Source organism: Musa acuminata, chromosome BXJ2-1, assembly GCF_036884655.1.
Source record: "Musa acuminata AAA Group cultivar baxijiao chromosome BXJ2-1, Cavendish_Baxijiao_AAA, whole genome shotgun sequence".
NCBI lineage: Eukaryota > Viridiplantae > Streptophyta > Magnoliopsida > Zingiberales > Musaceae > Musa > Musa acuminata.
The window spans coordinates 12505294-12528067 of record NC_088338.1 but is presented as its reverse complement, the minus strand read 5'-3'; the positions used below and the strand labels follow the sequence as shown (position 1 = coordinate 12528067).

General features: G+C 36.0%; 2 protein-coding genes across 7 annotated transcripts; one reads left to right on the top strand and one right to left on the bottom strand.

Annotated features, from left to right (window-relative positions):
- The first annotated feature begins 8217 nt into the window (after window positions 1-8217).
- LOC135598965 (F-box/WD-40 repeat-containing protein At5g21040-like) lies at window positions 8218-10433 on the top strand. Its single transcript, XM_065093513.1, has one exon. The coding sequence runs from the start codon at window positions 8648-8650 to the stop codon at window positions 10322-10324; it is 1677 nt and encodes a 558-aa protein (XP_064949585.1). The 5' UTR covers window positions 8218-8647; the 3' UTR covers window positions 10325-10433.
- A 688-nt stretch (window positions 10434-11121) lies between these two features.
- LOC103998206 (uncharacterized) lies at window positions 11122-22710 on the bottom strand. Of its 6 annotated transcripts, XM_065093510.1 has the most exons (10): window positions 22381-22710; window positions 22178-22229; window positions 21697-21768; window positions 20436-20525; window positions 18719-18761; window positions 16923-17029; window positions 15709-15804; window positions 12614-12804; window positions 12151-12217; window positions 11122-11382 (listed from the first exon to the last, which is right to left on the bottom strand). In XM_065093510.1, the coding sequence occupies exons 2-10, from the start codon at window positions 22214-22216 to the stop codon at window positions 11275-11277; spliced, it is 813 nt and encodes a 270-aa protein (XP_064949582.1). In that variant the 5' UTR covers window positions 22217-22229; window positions 22381-22710; the 3' UTR covers window positions 11122-11274. The 6 variants fall into 6 exon arrangements, with proteins under 6 accessions (XP_064949582.1, XP_009417900.1, XP_009417894.1 ...); XM_009419625.3 differs by lacking the exon at window positions 22178-22229 and having other exon boundaries at window positions 21697-21765; window positions 22381-22709; XM_009419619.3 differs by lacking the exon at window positions 22178-22229 and having other exon boundaries at window positions 22381-22705.
- Window positions 22711-22774: the final 64 nt, after the last annotated feature.

Below are 22774 nucleotides of genomic sequence, written 5' to 3'. Positions count from 1 at the left end.
CACCACCGGTCATGGTTTCAGGTGCTAAATGGGTTATTTCAAACCAGCCCAATTCAACCCTATTAAGGGCCAAGTTGGCCCATGACTGAGTTAGTGGGATTACTTTTCGATCCTAACTTAACTAATGTTCTAACTATGATTAAGGCAAGCAATTAGTCTGGTATGTCAATTTTTCTTTTGGCGAACTTTCGGTGAACTTCTCAATAAGTCTTCCGGCGAGCTTCCAGCGAACTCCTCGATGAGTCTTCCGGTGAACTCTCGATGAACTCTCGATGACTTTCTAACGAACTCTCAGCGATCTTCCGACAAGCTCTCAGCTATCTTCCAACGTGCTTCTGGCGAACTTCCGGACACACTTCCAGTACATCATCCGAATATTCGACTCCAGCCCTTCATCTGCTTTATGCCTTACTGCTATCGTAGTTAATCCTGCACACTTATTTCAACACATAGATTAGGTCAAATAATTTACCAATTGATTGCATCATCAAAATCCAAGATTCAACAAAAAGAATCAATGTTGGGCTGGAGTGGAACATGTTAGAAGATTGGACGTCAAGCCGAAGGATCGGTCGACGTGTCGGTAGAAGGCTTCGTGCCATGAGTTCGGGCATCAGGCCTAGAAGAGGGGACATTATGCTAAGGAGATCGGAGTTCCAGAAGTCAACATGTCGATTAGGCAAAAAGCCACAAAAGAGGATGATGCGCTGAAAATTTGGACGAAGCACGGTTGAACCAATGACATGTCGGACAACATATGGTTAATGCTTTGTAATAACTGTCTAGATCGAAGTAGTTTTAGTTCTAATTGAGTTGGTTTAGAATATAATTAGGCTAACTCAATTAGGAGACAACTAGGCCCGAATTTGGGTTGTTTTGGGCCAAGAGAAAGGCACATTCAATGACCCAAAAGTTGGGTCAAGCGGTGGCACCTCCAAAGGCTCAGTCTCTGAGACACAGTCTCCAAGACTATGTCGAACGGTAATACCGCTAGACTGAGTGGTGGTACCGTCTAGTATCAAGCAATGGTACCGCCAGTCTAGGTGATGGTACCGCCCAGACATAGTCTCCCAGGTGGTGGTACCGTTAGACTGGACGGTGGTACCGCCCAGTGTCAGTGCTATAGGCGGTGGTACCACCAGGACCCGGGAAACCCGGGATGCAACCTTTTTGTGCTCTAATTTTGAAATCATTTTGGGTCTATAAATATCCCAACTATTCTTGCATGGCGTTGCAAGAATTGAGCACAAAATTAAGTTAAAAATGGGGAAAAGAATACTTGAAAAAAATTAGAAAACTTTTTTAAGATTTAGGATCACTTCTTCCTAATATTTAGAAGTTCGTCTAAAGGGAGAAGTGAGTGAGGTCTAATAAAGAGAGGCTTATAAGGGTTGTCTTCTAAACTGGTAAAAAGGAGAAAGAGTATAAAAGGATAGTTGATCTTCGTCCGTTAAAGGAAGATCGTTAATGGATGTCGATGGCCTCGATAGAAGAGGAATTGAGAGTAGATGTAGGTCACGACGATCGAACCACTATAAAATTCTGATTTGCATTTACTTTAAATTTTTCACTTTAATTATAAACATAATTCTTACTTTCACTATGCTTCCATACATTTTCAAGTCAAGCATCTTTACAATATTGATTTTCATCATATGAAGTTTTTTTTAAATAATTAAATTTATCATTTTTATCTACTGCATTAATTCACTTAGTGTCGACTCGATCCTAATAGTTGGTATCATAGCTATATTATTTTCTCGTTTGGTTTAACAACAAAGACAAATGGCTCTTTTCGGCTTTCAAGAGGGTCACTCTATCATTCGTCGTCCTATATTCAATGGGACGGACTATACATATTGAAAAACTCGAATAAGAGTTTTCTTGCTTTCTTTATATTTCAATTTATGGAATATCATTGAAAACATATTTCAAAAGTCTTCTCTTCCGATGAATGAATGAAATGATTTGGAAAAGAAGACTTTCTCTTTGAATGCCAAAGCTATCAATGCTTAGTTTTGTGCTTTGGATAAAAATGAAGTCAATCGAGTTTTTATTTATGAAACAACATATGATATTTAACACACTCTTGAAATTATACACAAAGGCACTACTAGAGTTAAAGATTCAAAAATTAATCTTTTGATGCATTATTTTGAATTATTTCGAATGAGGCCAATCGAAACTATCGTTGATATGTATACTCGTTTTACGGATGTCATCAATAGTTTAAAAGCTTTTGGTAAAAGTTTTTCGAATCATGAAATTGTGAATAAAGTTTTATGTTCTCTTCCAAAAAATTGGGATCCTAAAGTAACATATATTCAAGAATCAAAAAAATTGAATCATTTAAAATAACATATGAAATGACATGCAAGACACATAATGAACTTGATGAACATGAGAACAACCATCTAAAGAATAGGAATGATCTAACACTTCGAATAATAGAATATCACTTGAGTGATAACTCAAGTAATGATGATGATGATGATGATCTTGAACTTCTCACAATAAAGCTTAAAAATTTCTTAAAACAAGAATCAAAGAATAAAAATGAACTTAAAAAAAAGAAACTGCTAAAGAAGAATAAAATATTCAAGGTGGTTTGGGATGAATCGAGCTCCTCTGAAGACAAGAAGTAAATCAACAAAGACAAGGTGGCAAACTACATCTTAATAACTTTCGATGACGAGGTAACTAAAACCCTCTTAGTTTACTATGAAACTACTTGATGCATTTCATAAGTTGTTTTTAAATTAGTATATAAAATGCAAAAAAATAAATAACAAGGGATCATGCCTTTCTTTCTAGCGTTATTGAAAAATTTAAAAAAAAATTGATCATGACAATTGCATTTCTTTATGACAAAGGAACAAAATGTTAGATTTAAATCTAATGCTTGTATATCTAATGAGATTAATCCTATGTATGTTTTAAGAAGCAATAATGTGTATCTTGATTATATATGTATTGTTTTATGATTTTAAATGATGATGCATGGTTTTTGTACGGAAGATTAGAGCATGAAATCAATCAAAATTTGGAGCTAAAAAAACTTTAGCTACTTTTAATCTCATAGGAATCAATCTACGTTACTTTCAATCAATTTTTCGAATGATAGAAAAGTGATTTTGATGATGATTTTGGATTTGATAATTTATTTTTATGCTTATCCAAACACTTGATTTATTCGTATTTATGACATGAGATGTATTTTATATGAATCATTTTGTTCTCGTATGATTCTATCTTCTAAGAGGTGATTTATCTAAACGAATCTTGATTCTTGACATTAATGATTTAAGGTTTATTTTATTTGAATCAATATCTCTTATTTGATCTCCTAAGATTTCTTTTTTATTATTTAAAAAGAGATTTGTCAAGGTGAATCAATCTCTAATTGATCTTTCTTGATCTTTTATATTAATATATTTCATGTCAAGATTTGCTTAGAGCATTGATGTAAGAAGGAAATGAATTGCACTATTATAAAATTCCCCTCTTCTTCTTTCTTGTTTATGATGAAAAAGGAGGGAAAGGAAATCGCTAGCATCTCAAGAAATTGATAAATCTATTTATATCATTTTGAATCTCTTGAAAATGATTTTAATGATTTAATGATTTGAATTTGGATGAGTTTCATCTAATCATGATTTTTATCTTGATTTCTCGATATTTATAACTTAAGATTTATTCTATATGAATCGAGATCTTTTATCCTCTTTGTATCTTTTTGTTATTTATTATTCAAATGAATCATGATTTGTATCATTGCTATGTTTCTTCTTGTTGTTTACTAAAGAAATTTTTTTTATAAATGACTCATAATTTTTTGAAATTATAATATTGTATGATTCATAATGAATTGAGAGATATTATACATAAATTGAGATCCTTTATGTGTTCTCTCATGACTCCTTTTGCTATAGAAATGTCTTTATCTATATCATGATCTTGAATTCTTGATATTAAATACTTGAGATTTTTTTTAATCAAGATCTTTGATCTCCTAAGGTTTCTTTTTATTATTTACTAAAAAAGAAATTATCGATATGAATCATCGGTTCTCTTGCTTTCTCGGAATTATAACTTGAGAATTTTTGTTATGAGTCAAGATCATTTACTATGATTCTTTTTTTCACTATTTGAGTCATCCAAAAAGAATCATAATTTTTCTCTTGATTTTTCAATATTCACAATTTGAAATTTGGTTCATGACTCCCTTGTATTCATGAAGTGTATATCTCATCACATAATTAATTTTTCTTAATATTCTTCATGTGATGATATGAATTATACATAAAATACTCATGATATTATGTTGATGTATACAAATGAGAAGTTATGATCATGCATGGTATGATGTAATGTAATTTGACATTTTGATATCATCTTGATTTGAAATATTTATGATTTGGAATGATGCATGCAATACTTATGATTTTTTAATAAAATTATGTGAAAGTCATCAACTATCATTTTCTAAAATGATACATTATTTCAATATGTCATATTGAAATAAGATTGATACTTTATCCTTGTCATGATTTGGAAATTGATGTAAAGGGAAAAGAATTATAAAATTATATTCTTCACTTCTTTTTTATAATGACAAAGGGGGAGATAAAATTGCTAGCTTACATGTTCTAAAATATTATAAAATTTACTAACTTGCATATTCGAAAATGATATAAAACTTACTAAATTTGCTAGCTTGCACATTGCAAAAGAAAATAAAACTTACTAGCTTGCACATAGCAAAGAAAAGCAAACTTGCTAGCTTGCTCATTATAAAAAGATGCAAAAATATGCTATATTGCACTTCTCAAAAGAGAAGAAAGAACTTACTAGCTTGCATATTCTAAAGTGATAAAAAATTTGCTAAATTGCTAAGCTTTTATATCTCTAAAACTTGATAGTTGCACTTCTCCTTTTCGTTGATGTCAAAGGAAAGAAGATATGATGATCTAATGATCATGCATGATGTGATGTATTAAATTTTAGATTATGTATGATTTTATGATGACATATTGCTTACATTTATAATTTATTTATGAATTCAAAAGTTCTATCAATATGACATATTGATAGGGAGAATTTAGTTAAACTCCGTCATCAATTGGTTATCATCATTAAAAAGGGGGAGATTGTTGAATCTCGGATTTTGATGATAAAATCAATTAATATGTTTATGATCTAATCTGTGTTTTAAGTAATGCAGGACTAGCTTTGATTAAGAAAGATAATTAAAGCAAGAAGAATCAATGTTGGGTCGAAGTGGAATATGTCATAAGATTGGACGTCGAGCCGGAGGATCGGTCGACATGTCAACAGAAGGTTTCATGTCATGAGTTCAGGCATCGAGCCTAGAAGAGCAGACATTACACCAAGGATATCGGAGTTACGGAGGTCAACATGCCGATTGGGCAAAAGGCTATAAAAGATGATTATGCGCCGAAGAATTGGACGAAACACTGATGAACTAATGATATGCCGGACAACATGTGGTTAATGCTTTGTAATAACTGTCTAGATCGAAGTAGTTTTATTTCTAATTGAGTTGGCTTAGAATGTAATTAGGTCAACTCAATTAGGGACCAACTAAGCCTAAATTGGGGCTATTTTAGGCCAAGAGAAATGCTCATTCAATGACCCAAAAGTTAGGTCAGGCGATGGCACCACCAAAGGCTCAGTCTCCAAGATATAGTTTCCAAAACTGTGTCAAGCGGTAGTACCGCCAGACTGGACGGTGGTACCGCCCAATGTCAGGCGATGATATCGCTAGTCTGAGTAATGGTACCGTCCAGACTCAATCTTCCAAACGGTGGTACCGCCCAATGTCAGTACTGCATGCGATGGTACCGTCCAACACAGGCGGTGGTATTGCCAAGACCCGAGAAACCTAGGATGAGACATTTTTTTGCTCTAACTTTGAAGTCATTTGGGATTTATAAATACCCCAGTTATTCTTGCATGGAGTTATAAGAATTGAGCATGAAATTGAGTTAAAAATGAGGGAAAGAATACTTGGAAAAAAATTGAAAAATTTTCTTAGGATTTAGGATCACTTCTTCCTAGTATTTAGAAGTTCATCTAAAGAGAAAGTAAAGTCTAAGAAAGAGAGGCTTGGGATTATCTCCTAAACCCATGAAAAGGAGAAGAGTGTAAAAGGGTTATTGATCTTCGCCCATTGAAAAAAGATCGTTAGTGGATGTCGATAGTCTTGACGGAAAAGAAATCGGGAGTGGATGTAGGTCATAACGATCGAACCACTATAAAAATCTGGTTTGTATTTACTTTAAGCCTTTTATTTTAATTGTAAACTGAATTTTATCGTATGAAGTTTTTCAAAATTAATTAAATTTATCATTTTTATCCGCTACACTAATTGACTCGATCCTAACAGGGTAATTATTAGTTAGTAGGAATATGTGGCTAAGTGGTATACTTGATCTACTCTAGAATCAACAATTTCAATTCTTAAATTTTGTGAAACAAAACCAAACCGTATAAGATCATTATAGAATCATCAATTTTTTTTATTTTTTATTTAAAATAACTTTAAAATAAAAATTATAATATATATATATATGTATATATATATATATATATATATATATATATATATGTATATATGTATATGTATATGTATATATGTATATGTATATGTATATATATATATATGTATATATATGTATATGTATATGTATATATATGTATATGTATATATATATATGTATATATATACATATACATATATATATACATATACATATATATATATATATAGTTATATATTTAAAACACGAACCCAGTTTGAATCGGAATCGAAATCCTCGGTTTCGATTCTCAAAAATTAAAAATCATAATTGAACCATTCAAGCATCAAGGCCTAGTTGATTTTGAAAAATCAAAAATTTTATTTTGGTTTAGAATCGATGAACCGTTAGATTAGCACGATCTCTGACATGTTTATTTCAGCCCATGTCCGATTCTTCCTGCTTTAATCGAATTACCTTTCATGATCGAAATTAGTCATGCATCACTCAAAAAGTATATTATATCATAACTTCATCAATTGATTTCATCATCAAAATTCAAGATTCATAAATATCTAAACAAATCATGATTGTTAGAAGTACTATGCGAATAGTATTGATAATTTTAGACACCGAAATGACTTGAAATAGTAATTTTTTTCGCCTCTCATTTCTAACCCTACTCCACCCATAGGCAGCAATAGAATTTTATATTTTTTCTATAAAAACTAAAATAAATAGATTAAAAAAATTAGACAATAGGCTATTGGACTTTTATATTTTTAAACACCAAGTTGATGCCATCAAAATCAAATATGCACTTTTCCGGCAACCTACTTGCCATTTTAGTTGCATACACAATAGTCTACTCAAAGCTGCAACCCGACACATTTGATGATGATGAGAAGATGAGACTAACTTAAGTGTGGGAAGCAATAGTATTATTCCACTTCCATCTACGATCACATCTCATATCTCATTAATTTGTTGCGGTATGTTTTCTATAAAAGACTTCACCTATTCGAGTCGGTATTGAGTTATTGGTTGAGTGCCAAAAAATGTTCACAAACGTTATAAGAACTTCAATTTTATTTTATGAGTTTAGGATGATAAAAAGGAAAATATGTTATAAAAAAATATATTTCATATTGTAGTTATGTTGACATGGCATGTCCAAATAAATACCGATTAGATTTCATATTTCGAGTATCGATTAATAAAAAATAATGATCGTATCACTTAATATTATAATGATTTAGTTAAGAATTCTATGGGAAACATATTCTTTTTATGATAAAAAAAGGTATTTTAATCTAAAAAACTTCATGAGAAATGACCTATCAAATTATAGGTATTTATGGATAAATTTCTCACAATTTTGGGTGATACAAAGCAAACATTACAATTTAATTGGGTGATGTCTCATTCTTTTTTATTGACAATCTTCAATAATAAATATATGATAAGATTGATCATTAAAATTAGTGAGAATTTAAACTAAATAAAGCTCAATTATGAACCGGGCCGAAATGAAGACCGGTCCGGTTCATGACGCGATCCAGCCGCAGACGCCATCGTAGACGAAACGAGAAACCGACGGCTGAGATTTCATTTTACCCTAAAGAGTAGTTGTCGGTTCGTAGTCGGCGGTGGCGGCCGAGGCTTTACGTATCGGAAACGATCACCACAGTAAGTATGGTTCCGCCTTTGACCGTGCGGGGTCGAATCCGACCGACAAGTTCCGCTAGGGTTCTTTCCCGAGTTGGGATCGTGGCTTCGGATTTCGAGGTACCTTCCTCTCATCACCCCACGTTCCAGTTACCTGCAAGTCTGGCGCTTTCCATCCCCGTGGAACTCAGGTAGGGTTAGTTCGGAGCTTGGATCAGGGGGTAGGAGCTTCATTCTGGTTTTAGGTTGTTTCTGTTTCGATTAGGTTCACATTCGTCCTCGAGAAGGGACCTGCCGTATCCGTCTTCCTTCCTTTGGTAATTTAGGTTTTGGCTGATCAATACTCGATAAAAATGGCATCTTTGGGGATTCTACATTGGTTGTGGGCCGTAAGGGAGTCTGTTTAAGGGGAATTTAGTTCCAAGCTCGACTCTTTTATGGCCTTGGAATGGCGAGCGAGAGAGGAATCTTCGCCAAAGAAGCTCGTCGCTAGTCCTTGGGACGACGAAGCCCCTTTGGCTGGCGTCACGTCCCAGGCTTCTTGTGCTGCTTCAAGACCAAAGTGCAGCAAGAAATCCAGCTCCTTGGTTACACCGAAGAAAGGTGACTCCAAGTTTGGAAGCGCAACAGCTGATAATTCGAGTCCTAATGGCCAACTCCGATCCTTTACCGACCTTCCTGCGACCTTGCTCTCTGAGATTCTTCAGCGTCTCGATGCCGATGAGCTCGGCGTTGTGTCCTGCGTCTCTCCTCTGCTCAATAGCATTGCGTCTGACCATTGTGGGTGGAAGGGTTTCTATTGCGAGAGGTGGGGCTCCCCGCCGGGGGTGGACGTTCCTGCTGGACCTGGCTTTCGGGACCAGAGGTTCTGGAAGGAGTTGTTCGTGGAAAGGGAGTTCAGAAGCAAATCGTTCATGGGGAGGTTCAGCATAGATGTCCTCCATGGCCACACTGAAGCTGTTCGAGCCGTATTTCTTCTGCAGACAGCTAAACTTATCTTCACCGGAGGGTATGACTCTGTCATCCGTATGTGGGACATGGAAGAAGGCTTGTCGGTCGCAGTGTCTCGCCCTCTTGGCTGCACGATTCGAGCTATCGCAGCTGATTCGGAGCTGTTGGTAGCCGGGGGAACGGATGCATTTCTGCAGTGCTGGAGAGCAATCAAAGGGCATCCGCACCTGTTTGACATTGCCGGTTTTTCCCTGAACCACAACCCCAGCTTCCGCCTTTGGGGCCATGAAGGTCCAGTGACTTGCCTCGCATTGGATTCGACCAGAATTTATAGTGGTTCATGGGACATGAGTGTTCGTGTATGGGACCGAGCTCATTGTAAGTGCTTGAAGATATTGAGGCATGAAGATTGGGTGTGGTCTCTTGCTCCTCGACATGGCACCGTCGCTAGCACGGCTGGTAGAGATGCTTATGTTTGGGACACTGATAGTGGATGCCTGAGGACTGTTATCCATAATTCCCATGTGGGCAATGCATACTCTTTGACTCGCAGCCGTTTGGGAGATCTTCTATTTACTGGAGGAGAAGATGGTGCAATTCACATGTTCGAGATTGGTCACAACTGTAATGTTGAAGATGTCAAACCATCTGCAACTTGGGTTCCTCATACGGGCGCTGTTCATTCACTTTCTTTTGAGTTTCCATGGGTTGTGTCATCTTCAAGCGATGGTAGGGTTGCTCTGATTGATGTGAGGAAGCTGTTAAAGTCTGGTCGATCTCAGTCTCCAAGGCAGCATTCTAAGACCAGGTTCTCTGCTTCAGATGCAGTGGAAGCACCTCGAAGGATGCTACATGGCTTCGGTTGCAATCTTTTCTCTGTGGACATTGGCGCAGATAGGATCGTATGTGGTGGTGAGGAAGGCATTGTGAGGATCTGGAATTTCTCGCAGGCACTGGAGATTGCAAAGAGGGTCGAAGCCCTTAGAAGCGTGAGGCTGGAGAACCGGATGAGGCGGCGCAAGGCTCACATTAAGATGGGTGGCAATGGTGCACGGTCCGATCAGTGCTCTGTTGCAGCAAAAAGGAATCAGCTGAATGGAGAGCACACTGGCATTTGGCACAGTAAGCGTAACATGAACTCATGCGGAAAGCTCAAGGCCTAGCGACAGGAAGTTCCTCCTTGTAACTTGTTGAGTACATAATTTTGGAAGTTGTTTTAAACAATATGGTTAATCTTAATTTTAGCTGAGTACATAATGTATGTCATTTCAATTTGCATTCTTCATCATTCATTCGGGATATGCTCTATCATTTTCTTGTGGAAGTTTGTCATACTCATATCGAGTTCGTATACTTATACTTGCACATAACTTCTGTTTTATTATTTTCCTTTTTCGATTAGTTCTGGCCTCTTCTTTTCATGCTTCCTATGTCTAATTTCTCATACTTTTTAAAGTTATCTTTGCTCCTGAATTCGATCACGAAGAGTGACTCCGTCGAGATGGGTTTGAAATTGATTTTAGAGATGACACTTGAGATGGTGAACTCTGGGGGACTAGTGCACATTGAGTGGTTGGGTCACACTTTAATCCCCTGTTATGGTTGGTTTACATGCAATTAGCATTATCTCATGCATGTGACTGTTTGGCATCTGTAACTAATTACAGAACATAATTTGTAATTAGTTCCTCATGATGACTACTAATCCAATTTACAATTTTCCATCACAAAAGTCAAAAGAGGCCTTTCATGAGGACCTCAACAGCAAACTGAACAAAAGAATCAGATTTCACTATTTGATCTCAATATTTGTGGATACAACTTCTCATTTCGTAAACCAATATGACACCAAGTAGGTTTATGTATAAAGTTAGGAACATTGGATGAGGAAAACAGCCAATATGACACTGCTAGCAGATGGCTTGCGCACTGCATTACACTGCCATTAGGTGATGGGAGGGAAAACAACGTGACAGTTCCTCTTTGTTATTTCTAATCATGGTGTTTTTCACAAAATAGAACAGGTCTTTTTCCACCTCAAACAACAGGTGATAAAGTGACCAAAATGAACTGAGATAAAGACTGATACATTACTTGATGAGCACAAGAATCCCTAACTTCCGATAATATGATCGAGTCCACCCTGAAGATTGGCTACCCGATTTATGCCACCAACATTGTGTAGTAGCTGCTGCAGCCAGTGCCGAGTTGTAGGATCATCCTGCAGAAAAATTCAAACCAGGCAATGTTGCTTTGATACTACTTTCATTTGGGTTGAAATGCAAATTGATGGAAAATTTTAAAAACCAACATGATGTTTTAAGGAATGAAAAAGTATGGTGCTGTAGACTGTAGAGTAGGAACCATATAATTAGAGAGCTAACCAGATAAGAAAAGGAATCAAATACACAAAGCTCATATGCAACAAACATAGTCTGCATTACAGGTTCTATATTTTGAGTAAAAGGTAAAACTTGATCACATCAAGGTTTGCATTTCGTGTAATGGACACTCGTTATGGGGGTATACCGAGTTTCAAAGAAAATCTAAAAAAATGAATGAAAAGCACAAAAAAAAGGAAATTGACTTGATATAAGCACTAAACCAGGTGGTACAGATCCTGTGACGAGCCTACCGAGCAATACAGGCCCTGTATCAGGCACACCATCTAGTTTACCATGGTCCTCGATAAGCTTATCGGATTGGTAAATATTGCACATACCATACCATGTTAGACAATATTGCAAACATTCTAGTGAGGTTGAAAATGTTCAGATGAACTAGGAGAAGTTGCAATTCAATGGCATACAGTAAAAATATGATTGAAGAAATCTTCATATACACAAAAAGCTACAATGGCCAAACAACTCCAATTTTCATATACACAAAAAGCTACAATGGGCAAACAACTCCAATTTTCATATACACAGAGAGCTAGGATGGCCAAACAAGTCAGTGTAACTATGTAACATGGCAGCACCAAACTTACAATATAATTGTTAAAAGATCCGTCTTTTAGCATATTGGGAAGACAGTTGTTCAAACTTCCACATGCCCTGCAATTGTGCAAGAATATAATTAGAATGGTTTCTGGGAGGTGTCTATAAAATCATGAAGACCTTCAGTGGTCTTCAGATGCCGCCGAATATTAATGCAAGGCCAGCATGGCTTCAGCAAAACTGAGGTTTTTCTCAAGCATTCCATCAGAATGAATTTGTTAATTCACAGGTCTTATTTTGTATTAGACTCATGAAAGTTATATATCCTGTGTTTTATTTTAGACAAAATATAGGATGGATATGGAACTCTGGATCTGCATTAGCACATCTCTACAACAAGATGCTTCAGACCCTTATTTAAAAAGATGTTAGCATTTATATGTCGAGATATCAAATTTGGACATCGAAACCCCCTTTTCCTACAAAATAAATATAAGTCTATGAAATGCATACCTTGGGTGCTCCGAAAGCCTTAAGTAACAACGAATTATATGCTTCAGCAGTCTCGCAGATGGCTGTTCAGCAAGTGATGTGACCATGGATCCAAGCACTTGACCTACAGCATAAAAACGTTCTGCGGTAGCACAAATGTACCGAAGCCCAACATCATCCAACAATATCTTTTGAACAATAAAGGTCGCAACCTACAAAGATCAAGCTGATAAACTTGCATGAAAAATTGAATAATTATTTCACTTATAAGAACATATTACAAGTTGCCAACTGCTTATTGAGAATCTTGCAACTAAAACTGAAAAATATAAATAATATCAAGCAAAAACCATTAGGTAAACATGTCCCTGGACAAAGCCGTATATGTACTACAGAAACCAGCTGATCAGATTGCCAAGCACATGCCTGACTACACCTTTCCATGCTAGTATGGTGTCAACATTTTGTTAATGATGATTTTATATTATGACCCTGATAACTTAAGACATGTCGGATAGATGTAATAAATATGCTGTACTCCATATATTTCAACTGCCAAAAACGTGTATACTCTAAACTATTTGGCTTATCAGTTCATTTTTTCCATCTTTGCCAAGATCGTTTAGGTGGCCTCCCTTATCGCTCAGTAGGTGATATGCCTGGTGAAATTAGTGATCTAACTCCTGAAATCTACTCCTACCCTTAAAAAGGAAAAAGGAGTTTTTATTGTTTTTGCAAAGGCAGGATTCAAACCCAAGACCTTGCGATAAACTATCAAAAAAAGAAAGTAACAACTATTTTTGCTAGGGACTTGCTACACTCTTTAAAAAATCCACAAGATCTAGGTTTCAGTAAAACCAAGCCATTTTAAAACATGAAAGAAAAATTGTTTGTTCTTATTTTCTTTGAAATTAACATCCTCTTCCAACACGTAGAAAAAATATAAATCAATCAATCAAATTATGATGAGCTTCATAATTATAAGAAAATAATTGACACTCAAGCTCCTATAAGCATTGTACATTTCCTACAGAATTTAATTCCTTACTTTTATTTGTGGATACATGTAACACCCAAATTTAGTCCCGCATCAAAAGTGGGCTAAGACTTAGAATGTGTATAAGGGTGGGTATACTATTGTTAACTTTAATAAGCATTTTGATCAGTGGTTTGATCTTAATGAAGCTAAGAGGTCAATTATTCTATCGAGTTGGATTATGAAAATTGGTATCAAATCTGACTTAGTATGGAGGCATGGTGAGGGACTCGAGTAGGAAACGACTACCCATAGGCAAAGTCAAAGGGTACATCATGATGTGGAGCCACCATTGGGTCACGTCTCACGTGCACTATACTAGGGTCAGATTTTGCGCTATGTTGGGCCTTGGCGAGAATGTCAAGCACGTAAGTTGGAGATTGTAACACCCTAGTTTATTCCCACATCAGAAGTAGGTTAAGATTTAAAATAATGTTAAAGGGTTTGATGGGTTTACTATTGTTAACTTTAGCTTAAGTATTTTGGTCAATGGTTTGACCTCAACCAAATTAACATGCTAATTATTTCATCAAGTCGGATCATGACAATATAGGATTACATACATGAATCCAGCTTAGGTTTATAAAAGAATGAAAACATTTGGAAAGGAGAGTGAAAAAGCAAATGCAGACGGTAAATAGGATAGGATCAACTATGATAAAAAATAAAGCATCCTAGTCAAATTGCACATGTTGTTAAGATAACAAAATGTATTCTATCACAAATCATTCTCACAGATGGAAAACATACACCATCAAAGAATCCATAAGAGAGAATTTGTAATATGTCACTTTCTTACTATGGTTCATATTATGGGATACATACTTGTTTATATATAATTTAGTTGGGCATAATCAAGGAATTCAATTTCAGGTAACAAATCCATAGAGGACCATGCTATTACGAGTCCAATCCATGCTGGTATATTGACACATGATATATTCTAGTTTGGGGGGAAGGGAGGGAAGATGGAGGAAGGAAGAAGGGACGAGTAAGAGAAGCGAAGCGCAGAAGGAGACAAAGATGTACTGGTCCAGTGGACAACTCGACAAGCGACTACGAGTGGTGAGGGCTAAGCCCTTGGTATGACAACTGACTCCCGAAGAGTCACGCTGATCCCTTAGTATGACAAGTGACTCCCGAAAACTCGCACATCAACGTGTAAGAATAGGCAGGAAACATATATGCAAGATACAAAAGGGAGCCAGACTACTGAAAAAGAGGCAGTTTGCATCTCGGTTCATGCCCAAACCGACATTTGTAGATACTGATCAGTATGAAATGATTTCGAATAAGTTCTTCATTTCATGGTCACAATACAATATAGGCCGGCATAATTAAAAAAATCTTAAGACATTTCATTTGTTGATCTCATTTCATTAATTGTAAATAATCCACCGGTATCTAGATGATTGTTTGAATTAGTGTGACAATATTTATGTCACATCATCTTGAAACTACATAATTTTATTTTTCTATCCAAACATCAACTTTATAAAGTTTATATTAGATATTGGTATCAAGGTTTATAATCTCGTACCGACTAGGCACATCGGTCCTTGGTCGGACCAGTGTGTAATGATCAGTACCGATACATGGTACATGTAAAGAAGATTCAAAAAGGAAGAAGAGAAAGAATCAAATGGTGGCGGAGGAAGGAAGAAGAAAGAAAATTATGTCGTGCAAGAAAAGGAGAAAGGAGGAAGAGGCAGGAAGAAGAGAAAGCAATGGCGGAAAAGGAGAAGGAAGAAGAGGAGGAGAAGAAGAGAATGTCACACAACAGGCGATCAACTGCGAAGAGCAACAATAGGCTCTGTGCATACAGAGAAGAGGGCTCACGTCAACAGGGCTCATGTCAAAATGGGGTGGTCCGCATACCGATTCACACTCGAACCAGTACATACTGCTTGTTTAGTACCGGTCTAGGTGAGATGGCAGTCTATGATCTGTATACACAATATGGTAACAAAAACTCATAGAGCAGATTTGATTTGTAGATTAATGAGCTAAACATAATCTCAAATTAATGATGACAATTTAACTGTTTCTACAATGAATAACTAGTAACTCCAAAACATACCGTCTTTGAAAGTTCACTACCCATCTCCATCGTGCGCAGGCACAAAGGAATTATTTCTGTTTGAAGAAGAAAACTAATTACCTCCGTGTCATCAACCTGAAAAGGAATAAGATGGCTAACATATTGCAGTCATTGGAAGGATGGGGAAATTATCAGCTAGACAACAGATAATTCCGTAAATAACCGAAATATCAATTCACATTCAAGTGATCTGCACTAGATAAGTTGTAGGCTTGCTTCAACATATGTTACAACTCTTAAATACATGAGCTCCTTAATGCAATCTTAACCATCAACATAATGCAAGGAAATATGCAGCCTTTAGATAGTGGCAGAGGGGTTTCGGTGTGTGGTCAGCATGACACACACCAGGGTGTCTCCTGTGCTGACCTCAAAAGACCAAAAATTGGCCTAGTCATGGTATAAAATAATTATCACTGACAAAGCACAGCTCAGCACAGAACTTCAACTGTGCGCTCTTTAATTCAATCCTTGAAAGTATAGAGAAAACAAAATATGCATATAGGTTTATTTACCACAAAGAAAAATCATAAAATTTCACGAAAGGTTAAATATGCAAGTCAATAATTAACAAAACTAGAAATGGCAATTGAGTAATTTAAGAAGAGAACAAAAAAATTGAGGCTCCAAATGGAGCAGGATAGAGGCCATGAATATTTCAGCATTCTCTATTACTACCAATATATCAAAGGTTCGGTCAAAAACCAATGATAGGACACCAAAAGAATTTGTTTTGTGATCTAAAAGAGATTGTTGGTTTTCAGTATAAGGATAAGCTATCAAAATCAACTATCAATGCTAAGATTAGCTTAAATTCATCTTTTAATATTAATATGCTTCCACTATTTGTCTCATGCAAATATTGTGACAGTCATATCATGGAAGAACAGAAAATATATGGTGAATAATTTAGCAATTATTTAAAGGAATGACCAATATACTAAGAAAAACTGACGATTACAATATAAACTCAAACTGTAAGGTTCAGATCCAGGTTTCGCAGCCTTTTTTCCTTAAAAGCATAAATGAGTTTGATTAGAAAAGGTAAACAAGTTAGTAGTACTAGTCCAATACCTACATAGGTGACAATTTTATTTCTACTTTAACATATGATTTCAAACTACTATTAGATATATGAATAAATCAAAAAACTGTATTTGTAGATGTCGGAAAGAAACAAAAAAAGAAGGTACCTTTACAAGGGCGCCAATAACCCCCAGGCTGGTCAATCTTAAATACTCAAATGGCTTTGTCTTACTAGTGGTATTCAAAAAGGGATACAAATACAAAGGGATGTGTGCTGCAAAAAGAGGGTAAAACCATAAGAGCCATAAAGCCAACACATAACTAGGGTGTAAACCATGATATGCAAACATGCAAGAAATTTGGAAAGGAATGCTAGAGCTGGTATTATAAAGTTCTATACCATTCTTTCGCCAAGATTTTGATGAAAAAATTTAAAAATATTACTCTAAAATTTGAGTTCCTATAAATAGTCAATTTTTGACTTTTGACACATCTCAATGATGGTAAAAGATCTACGTAGCCGACCCTACAAATAGTCCATTTTTATCTTTTGTCAAAGTAGCTTGATCAAGACTTGTTATGACTTGCCACCTTATATATAACTCCATCATCCTCAACTATACAACAGCCAACTAACAATTAGTGGACATGGTGATTCTAATGACTTAAACATCCTAAAATCCAATGAATGATATATTAACTTGTAAGGTAATCTGGCAAAGTACACAGTCCTCTACCTCCTATTGGAGTGTCCTCTATGACTATTACAACAGAAAACAAAATCACCTGTTTCTTTCCCAGTCAATTCACACTAAATAATGAGCTCCTTTATTGTTCAATCTCACTGCAACACTTACAAGCAATTAATGAAAAACATAACACTACTTGACCTTTAATTGCTTTCATAAATTCCACCTGAACATTCATGGTAATAAAGAAAAGAATCGAAGTTGAGATGAAAATTATTGCACATTTTCAAATATTTCCCACCACAATCTTTATGAGTGATATAATTTTTTTTTACTTTTCTTTGTTGGCCCAAAAAGGGAGGATTTTACATATTTCAAAGAGAAGATGTCAATTTGCACCTTGTATTTTTTAAATGATGATCCAGTTTCTCTTATAAATACCCTACATTTTTCCTAAGTAGTTACGTATCATTCCATTGTATACTTCCTCTCAACATTAGCAATTTCGGGTACTAGTATTGGTTGGAGCTCAGACTGGCACCAAATCAATCCTCCATTGGTATTGCCAGTATAATTATGAAGTAGAAACCTTGACTGAAAACTTAAAAATATGTAATAGTGAATCGTAAGTTAATAGTGCCACTAGGACACTAGTAGCAACCAGAACCTATCGATTTTGTACATGCTATACCACATAAAAGGATAACCTGCTTGGAGTGCACATATTATGCACAATAATTGGATAATAAAGAACTAGCAAAAACCTTAAATGCATACAACCATTACTGCAGCAAATGTAACTTTTTTTTAAAAAAATGACTTAAATTAACTGCAAAATAGTGTTTAGTGTATACAAAAGGGGGAATGGAATGCAGGTCATTAAGGGTCTGGCCAATCCAAGTCAAAGATAACCTGTTAGATTTGGCATAAAAGGCTAATTAGTGAGCCAGATGTTGGAGCTTCTAGGAATCTAAGACCAGCTAACGACATTCATATTAGCTGAAAAAAACAATACATCTGACAAAATGTTTTGGATGGACCAAGGGCATTCCATCTCTTTGTTCAAAATGTTTACGATCAGGAGAGTCTGTTTTGACCCAGATATTAGAGAATCCATTACTTTGAGCTACTCGTAACCCTTCTTGAACAGCCCACAGCTCTGCTGCATGTACTTGAGTACCACAAAGAGAGGTATTTTCTAGATGAAGACGGCAATGAATGCTCGAATGAACTAATAATCAACCCTTAAAGAAATAAACATGAAAGATAATTACCATTTAGGAAAAGAATTCGTGTATCAGGATGTGATGCTACACACTGCAGAAAGAGAAACCCCATGGCATTAAAATATTGAAACAAAGCAAGCCAAATTAAAATGACATCCATATAAGTGTCTGCAGAACCTTGAGGAACAACTTGAAATAGATAAAATTGTATGAGTCACCCTTTATTTACAATAGCCAAAATGAGTTTATTGAAACGATAAAAAAAATAGCATTTATTGGAAACTGCAGACTTGTTGATATCAACTGTCACTTTAAGAATCATGGTATCTACCAAACACTGTAAATTTATACACAAGTACTAATAAACCATCAAACCAACTCAATGGAATCATAATTCAAGTTTTCAACATATGAAAATTAGGATCTCCATGACCAACATACAAACTCCACTCAAAAGCAACATATTCCATCCTGCAGAGATGAACTAGAAGTTGATCAATTTTGCATTCCGTTAGTTCAATGTATATAAGAACAAAAAAGGGAGACTTCCTTCCTGATTTACAAGACAGCCACTAGAATAGACCTTTAGCACAATATGGTATCTGTAGAAAAACTCGGTTTATAAGACATGAGTTGCCATGTTCTTGACTAAAGATAGCTTGCTCATTAATGCTACTTCAAAATGTTTAACTAAGATGACTATGGATAAGCAATTTTTCTAATTATTTTACTATGAGTATGAGTTTTCTAGCTTGAAGAGGATTTGGATAATTTTCCATCAACTTGAACAGTAGAACCAGTAAAAAAGAAGAAGAGGTCCTGAAGACTACCATGTCTTCAACCAATCAGGTTAGAGCCAATACTAACAAAAATGATAGTAATCTTGAGATTCATCTTGGGTCTTGAAACTGGAAGAAAATAAAACCAACTTTGGCAAAGTTCTTTTTTTGTGCAAGACACCTGATCTTACATCTTATAACTGTATACCCATTTGTCTATCCATTATGATCCAGTCAGACCATGTACATTGCAACATAGACAGACCTGAACCTATCCAAACAATAGAGTAGCTTTTAGCTTCAACTCATAAGTAACTATCCTGGTCCACATCACTAGTTGATATCTCACCAAAATCTTACAGATTCAGATAATTGGTTGAAATCTAACTGGACTATTAAAGTTTCAAGTAAGATATGAGAGGATCTATACCTAGAATCTCACTTTTTAAGTCTCAATTCATTTGTTCAAAGTTTCCAATTCCCACATACTTCAACCAAATTACACAATCACTAACAGTCATGTCTAATTTATTACTTTCAGGTTGTCATTGCAAATCGAAGGATCATTTAGTTCTAAGAGATCAACAATGTCAATAACTATCTTTTTTTTCCTTTTCAACTCCATAATGATCTTTCCTTCAAGTTAACTTGGAAATGAAAGTTTAAACCAAAAGAAAAAGAAGAGGATTCTCATCACTAAGTAGCTGTAGCTCAGAAGTACAGTGTCAAAATGACAAGACAAAACAGATGATGATGATTCATAATGAGTAAAATGTCAATTTTCACAGACCAAAAGTAGGACAATGACCAGTTGAATTTGCACTTGACAAACAAAAATGAATAAAATGCAAGAATATAGAAGACTGGTCATCAACTTCTTAATTATTAAGAGACAAGGTAAATAACTAAAGACTAAAACCTTATAAAACAGTGAAAAGGTACTATAAGAAATAAAAAAAAAAGGTTCCAGTGAACTGAAGAATTACCTGAAGAAGGGCAAGAGCATTGCAGACTCTATTTGATGCACCTGGTGATAAAGTTGGAGGTGAAAGAAAAGGGTATATAGAAACTATCTCCTGCAAATATCAAATCATGAGCAGAAGTCAGAAACCTGTATATATTAACAATGTGGCTCTTTTCCAACTAGCTAGCTGCATATCTTTAGTAGTAAGTTCATCAATCATAACTTGTTGAAATAGCCAGGTACTATAATCATGGATCGCCATGCTAGACATATTGGCCCATCCTGCTTGGCAATTGTGCCACTACCACACCAGCAGTAATACACAGGCATCAACAATATATTGACCGTATGGTGTACTAATTTCTTTTCTCTTTTTATCCTTTTCTTTTTTCTGTGTATGCAACCATTGAGGGTTGTGCCTATCATGTGTTGTCTTCTAGCAACCCCTGAGTTGTACCTAATGTGCTTTCTAGTTTGTTTCTTCATCTTCTTTAATTCCTGTTGTACTTTTCCTTGTCATTTGTACCGGTGGAATTTTTGTGTCAGAGAACGTCACATATCAACAACACATACTTTGCAGGATGCCAACCTAGCAAGTAAATTTAATCCACAACAATCCCAACTTGTAAAAGAAATGCATATTGCAGGAAGAAAAATCAAGATAAGGGACAGTAGTATCATCCAAAGCAACTTTTCCAATAGAATATACATACAAAATACCAATATTATGAAATACAGTATACATCTAAATAACTACATAGCTTAGACAGTGCTTATCAACAAAAGTATATTGCACTATAGTAATCAGGAAGAGACCTTCTCTGTAACCAACAAAACAACCATTACACAGTCTATATACATCCAACACAAATAAATTGTCATCAATAGTTCAATCGTTGATTGTAGAATCTTGACATTGAGATAGTGATCTCCAGTCTAGTGCAACTCTTCTTCACCATAAGTTGAACCTAAATCTGCATATTTCTCGACTGGGAATTGGACAGTTTAAAGTGGGTGAGGGGAAGAGGATGTTGACGTGGTTGATAATTATTCCACTCTGACATATCAGAAGAATCAAACACAGGTTTCAAAGAAAATGTCTACGAAAAGATCACATGGCTTCCAGAAGTTCGTTTATGTTTTTCCTTTTCAGAAACCATTTTCATTCGGTAAACTCTTTTTGCTTCATTCACATTGATCTTGTTGTCTGCACCAAGTTTCACATATTTCTAACTAATGCATGTCAAGACTATTAAGAAAACTATATCAGCATAAAGACTAACTTGGAGGAGTGCTGCAATTGTCCCATATGCGTTCCATAACAAAGGAGCCAAATCTTGAAATATCTCTCTCTTCTGCAATGAAAATTTAGGTATTAAGTTTTTTATAATTTTCACCATAGACAAATAGTAAAAAAGAACTAGGCCGGCAGCAACAAATTTATAGGTGACGAATTATTCTATGACTATTAATTATTCTAACCATCCAACCTTCATGCAACTAGCTGAATGGCCCTTGGGATTCCTGGAACATCAAACAAAACTACCCAATTCCCATCTTTGTTCAGGTCACCACCACTTCAAGATCAATCATCAAAAGAAGAAAAAAAAGAAAATAAGGAAAAAGAATAGAATAGTTCCTTTCCAGATCAAAAGATCCCATTGCAGTGCTCATAGGGAACTTTACCATCCACCAAAGCATACTAATCAATTTCAAGATAGAAGCTTCAGCTAATTACAGGAACTAATCGATTAAAAATTCAACCTTTCTACCGTAGCACAAGAATATCCATCGCCACAACATCAGAGAGGGTTTCCTGTCCGAAAGAATTAATGTATTACGCATCTATACCCCAACCATTACATTATCGACTAACAATCCACAGTAATTAAAATTTCCAAGACTCTCCTTGGAACATCAAGATCAAAAAAAGCAATTCGCAAGAACAGAACCCGAGAGCGTGATACCTTGGAAAGCTCCCCCAGCGCGTTCTCCCGGAGATCCGGTTCGCAGAGATCCAGCACGAGCTGCTCCGCGGACGCGATCTTGCGGTCCCTCACGGGCTGCCCGCCCCCGGCGGCGGACGACAGGGGCGGAGGGGCGGGGCCTCCGCCGAAGGCAGGGGCGAGGCAGTGCGGCTGCGGGAGGTTAGACATCGTCGGTGGCGGCGTAGCGACGAGATCGGCGACGCGAGAACGCAGCACAAGACCGTGATGGGAAGAGGAATCGATCGGCTTCTCTCGCACGCCTCTAATTTGAATCGTGTGGGATTTCCACAGAGGAGAAGAAACGGTGCAACTTATGAAACGAACCATTGTGTTCTCCTACCTGTTCCTTCTCACCCTGTGAGGTACCCGCGCG

Coding starts and splice junctions, on each gene's coding strand:
- LOC135598965 (XM_065093513.1), top strand. CDS start 8,648: ATGGCCTTGGAATGGCGAGCGAGAGAGGAATCTTCGCCAAAGAAGCTC.
- LOC103998206 (XM_009419619.3), bottom strand. CDS start 22,569: ATGTCTAACCTCCCGCAGCCGCACTGCCTCGCCCCTGCCTTCGGCGGA. Junction 18,762..20,435: donor ATGCTCTTGCCCTTCTTCAG/GTAATTCTTCAG, acceptor CTCTTTCTGCAG/TGTGTAGCATCACATCCTGA. Junction 12,805..15,708: donor GTAGTGAACTTTCAAAGACG/GTATGTTTTGGA, acceptor TGATCTTTGTAG/GTTGCGACCTTTATTGTTCA.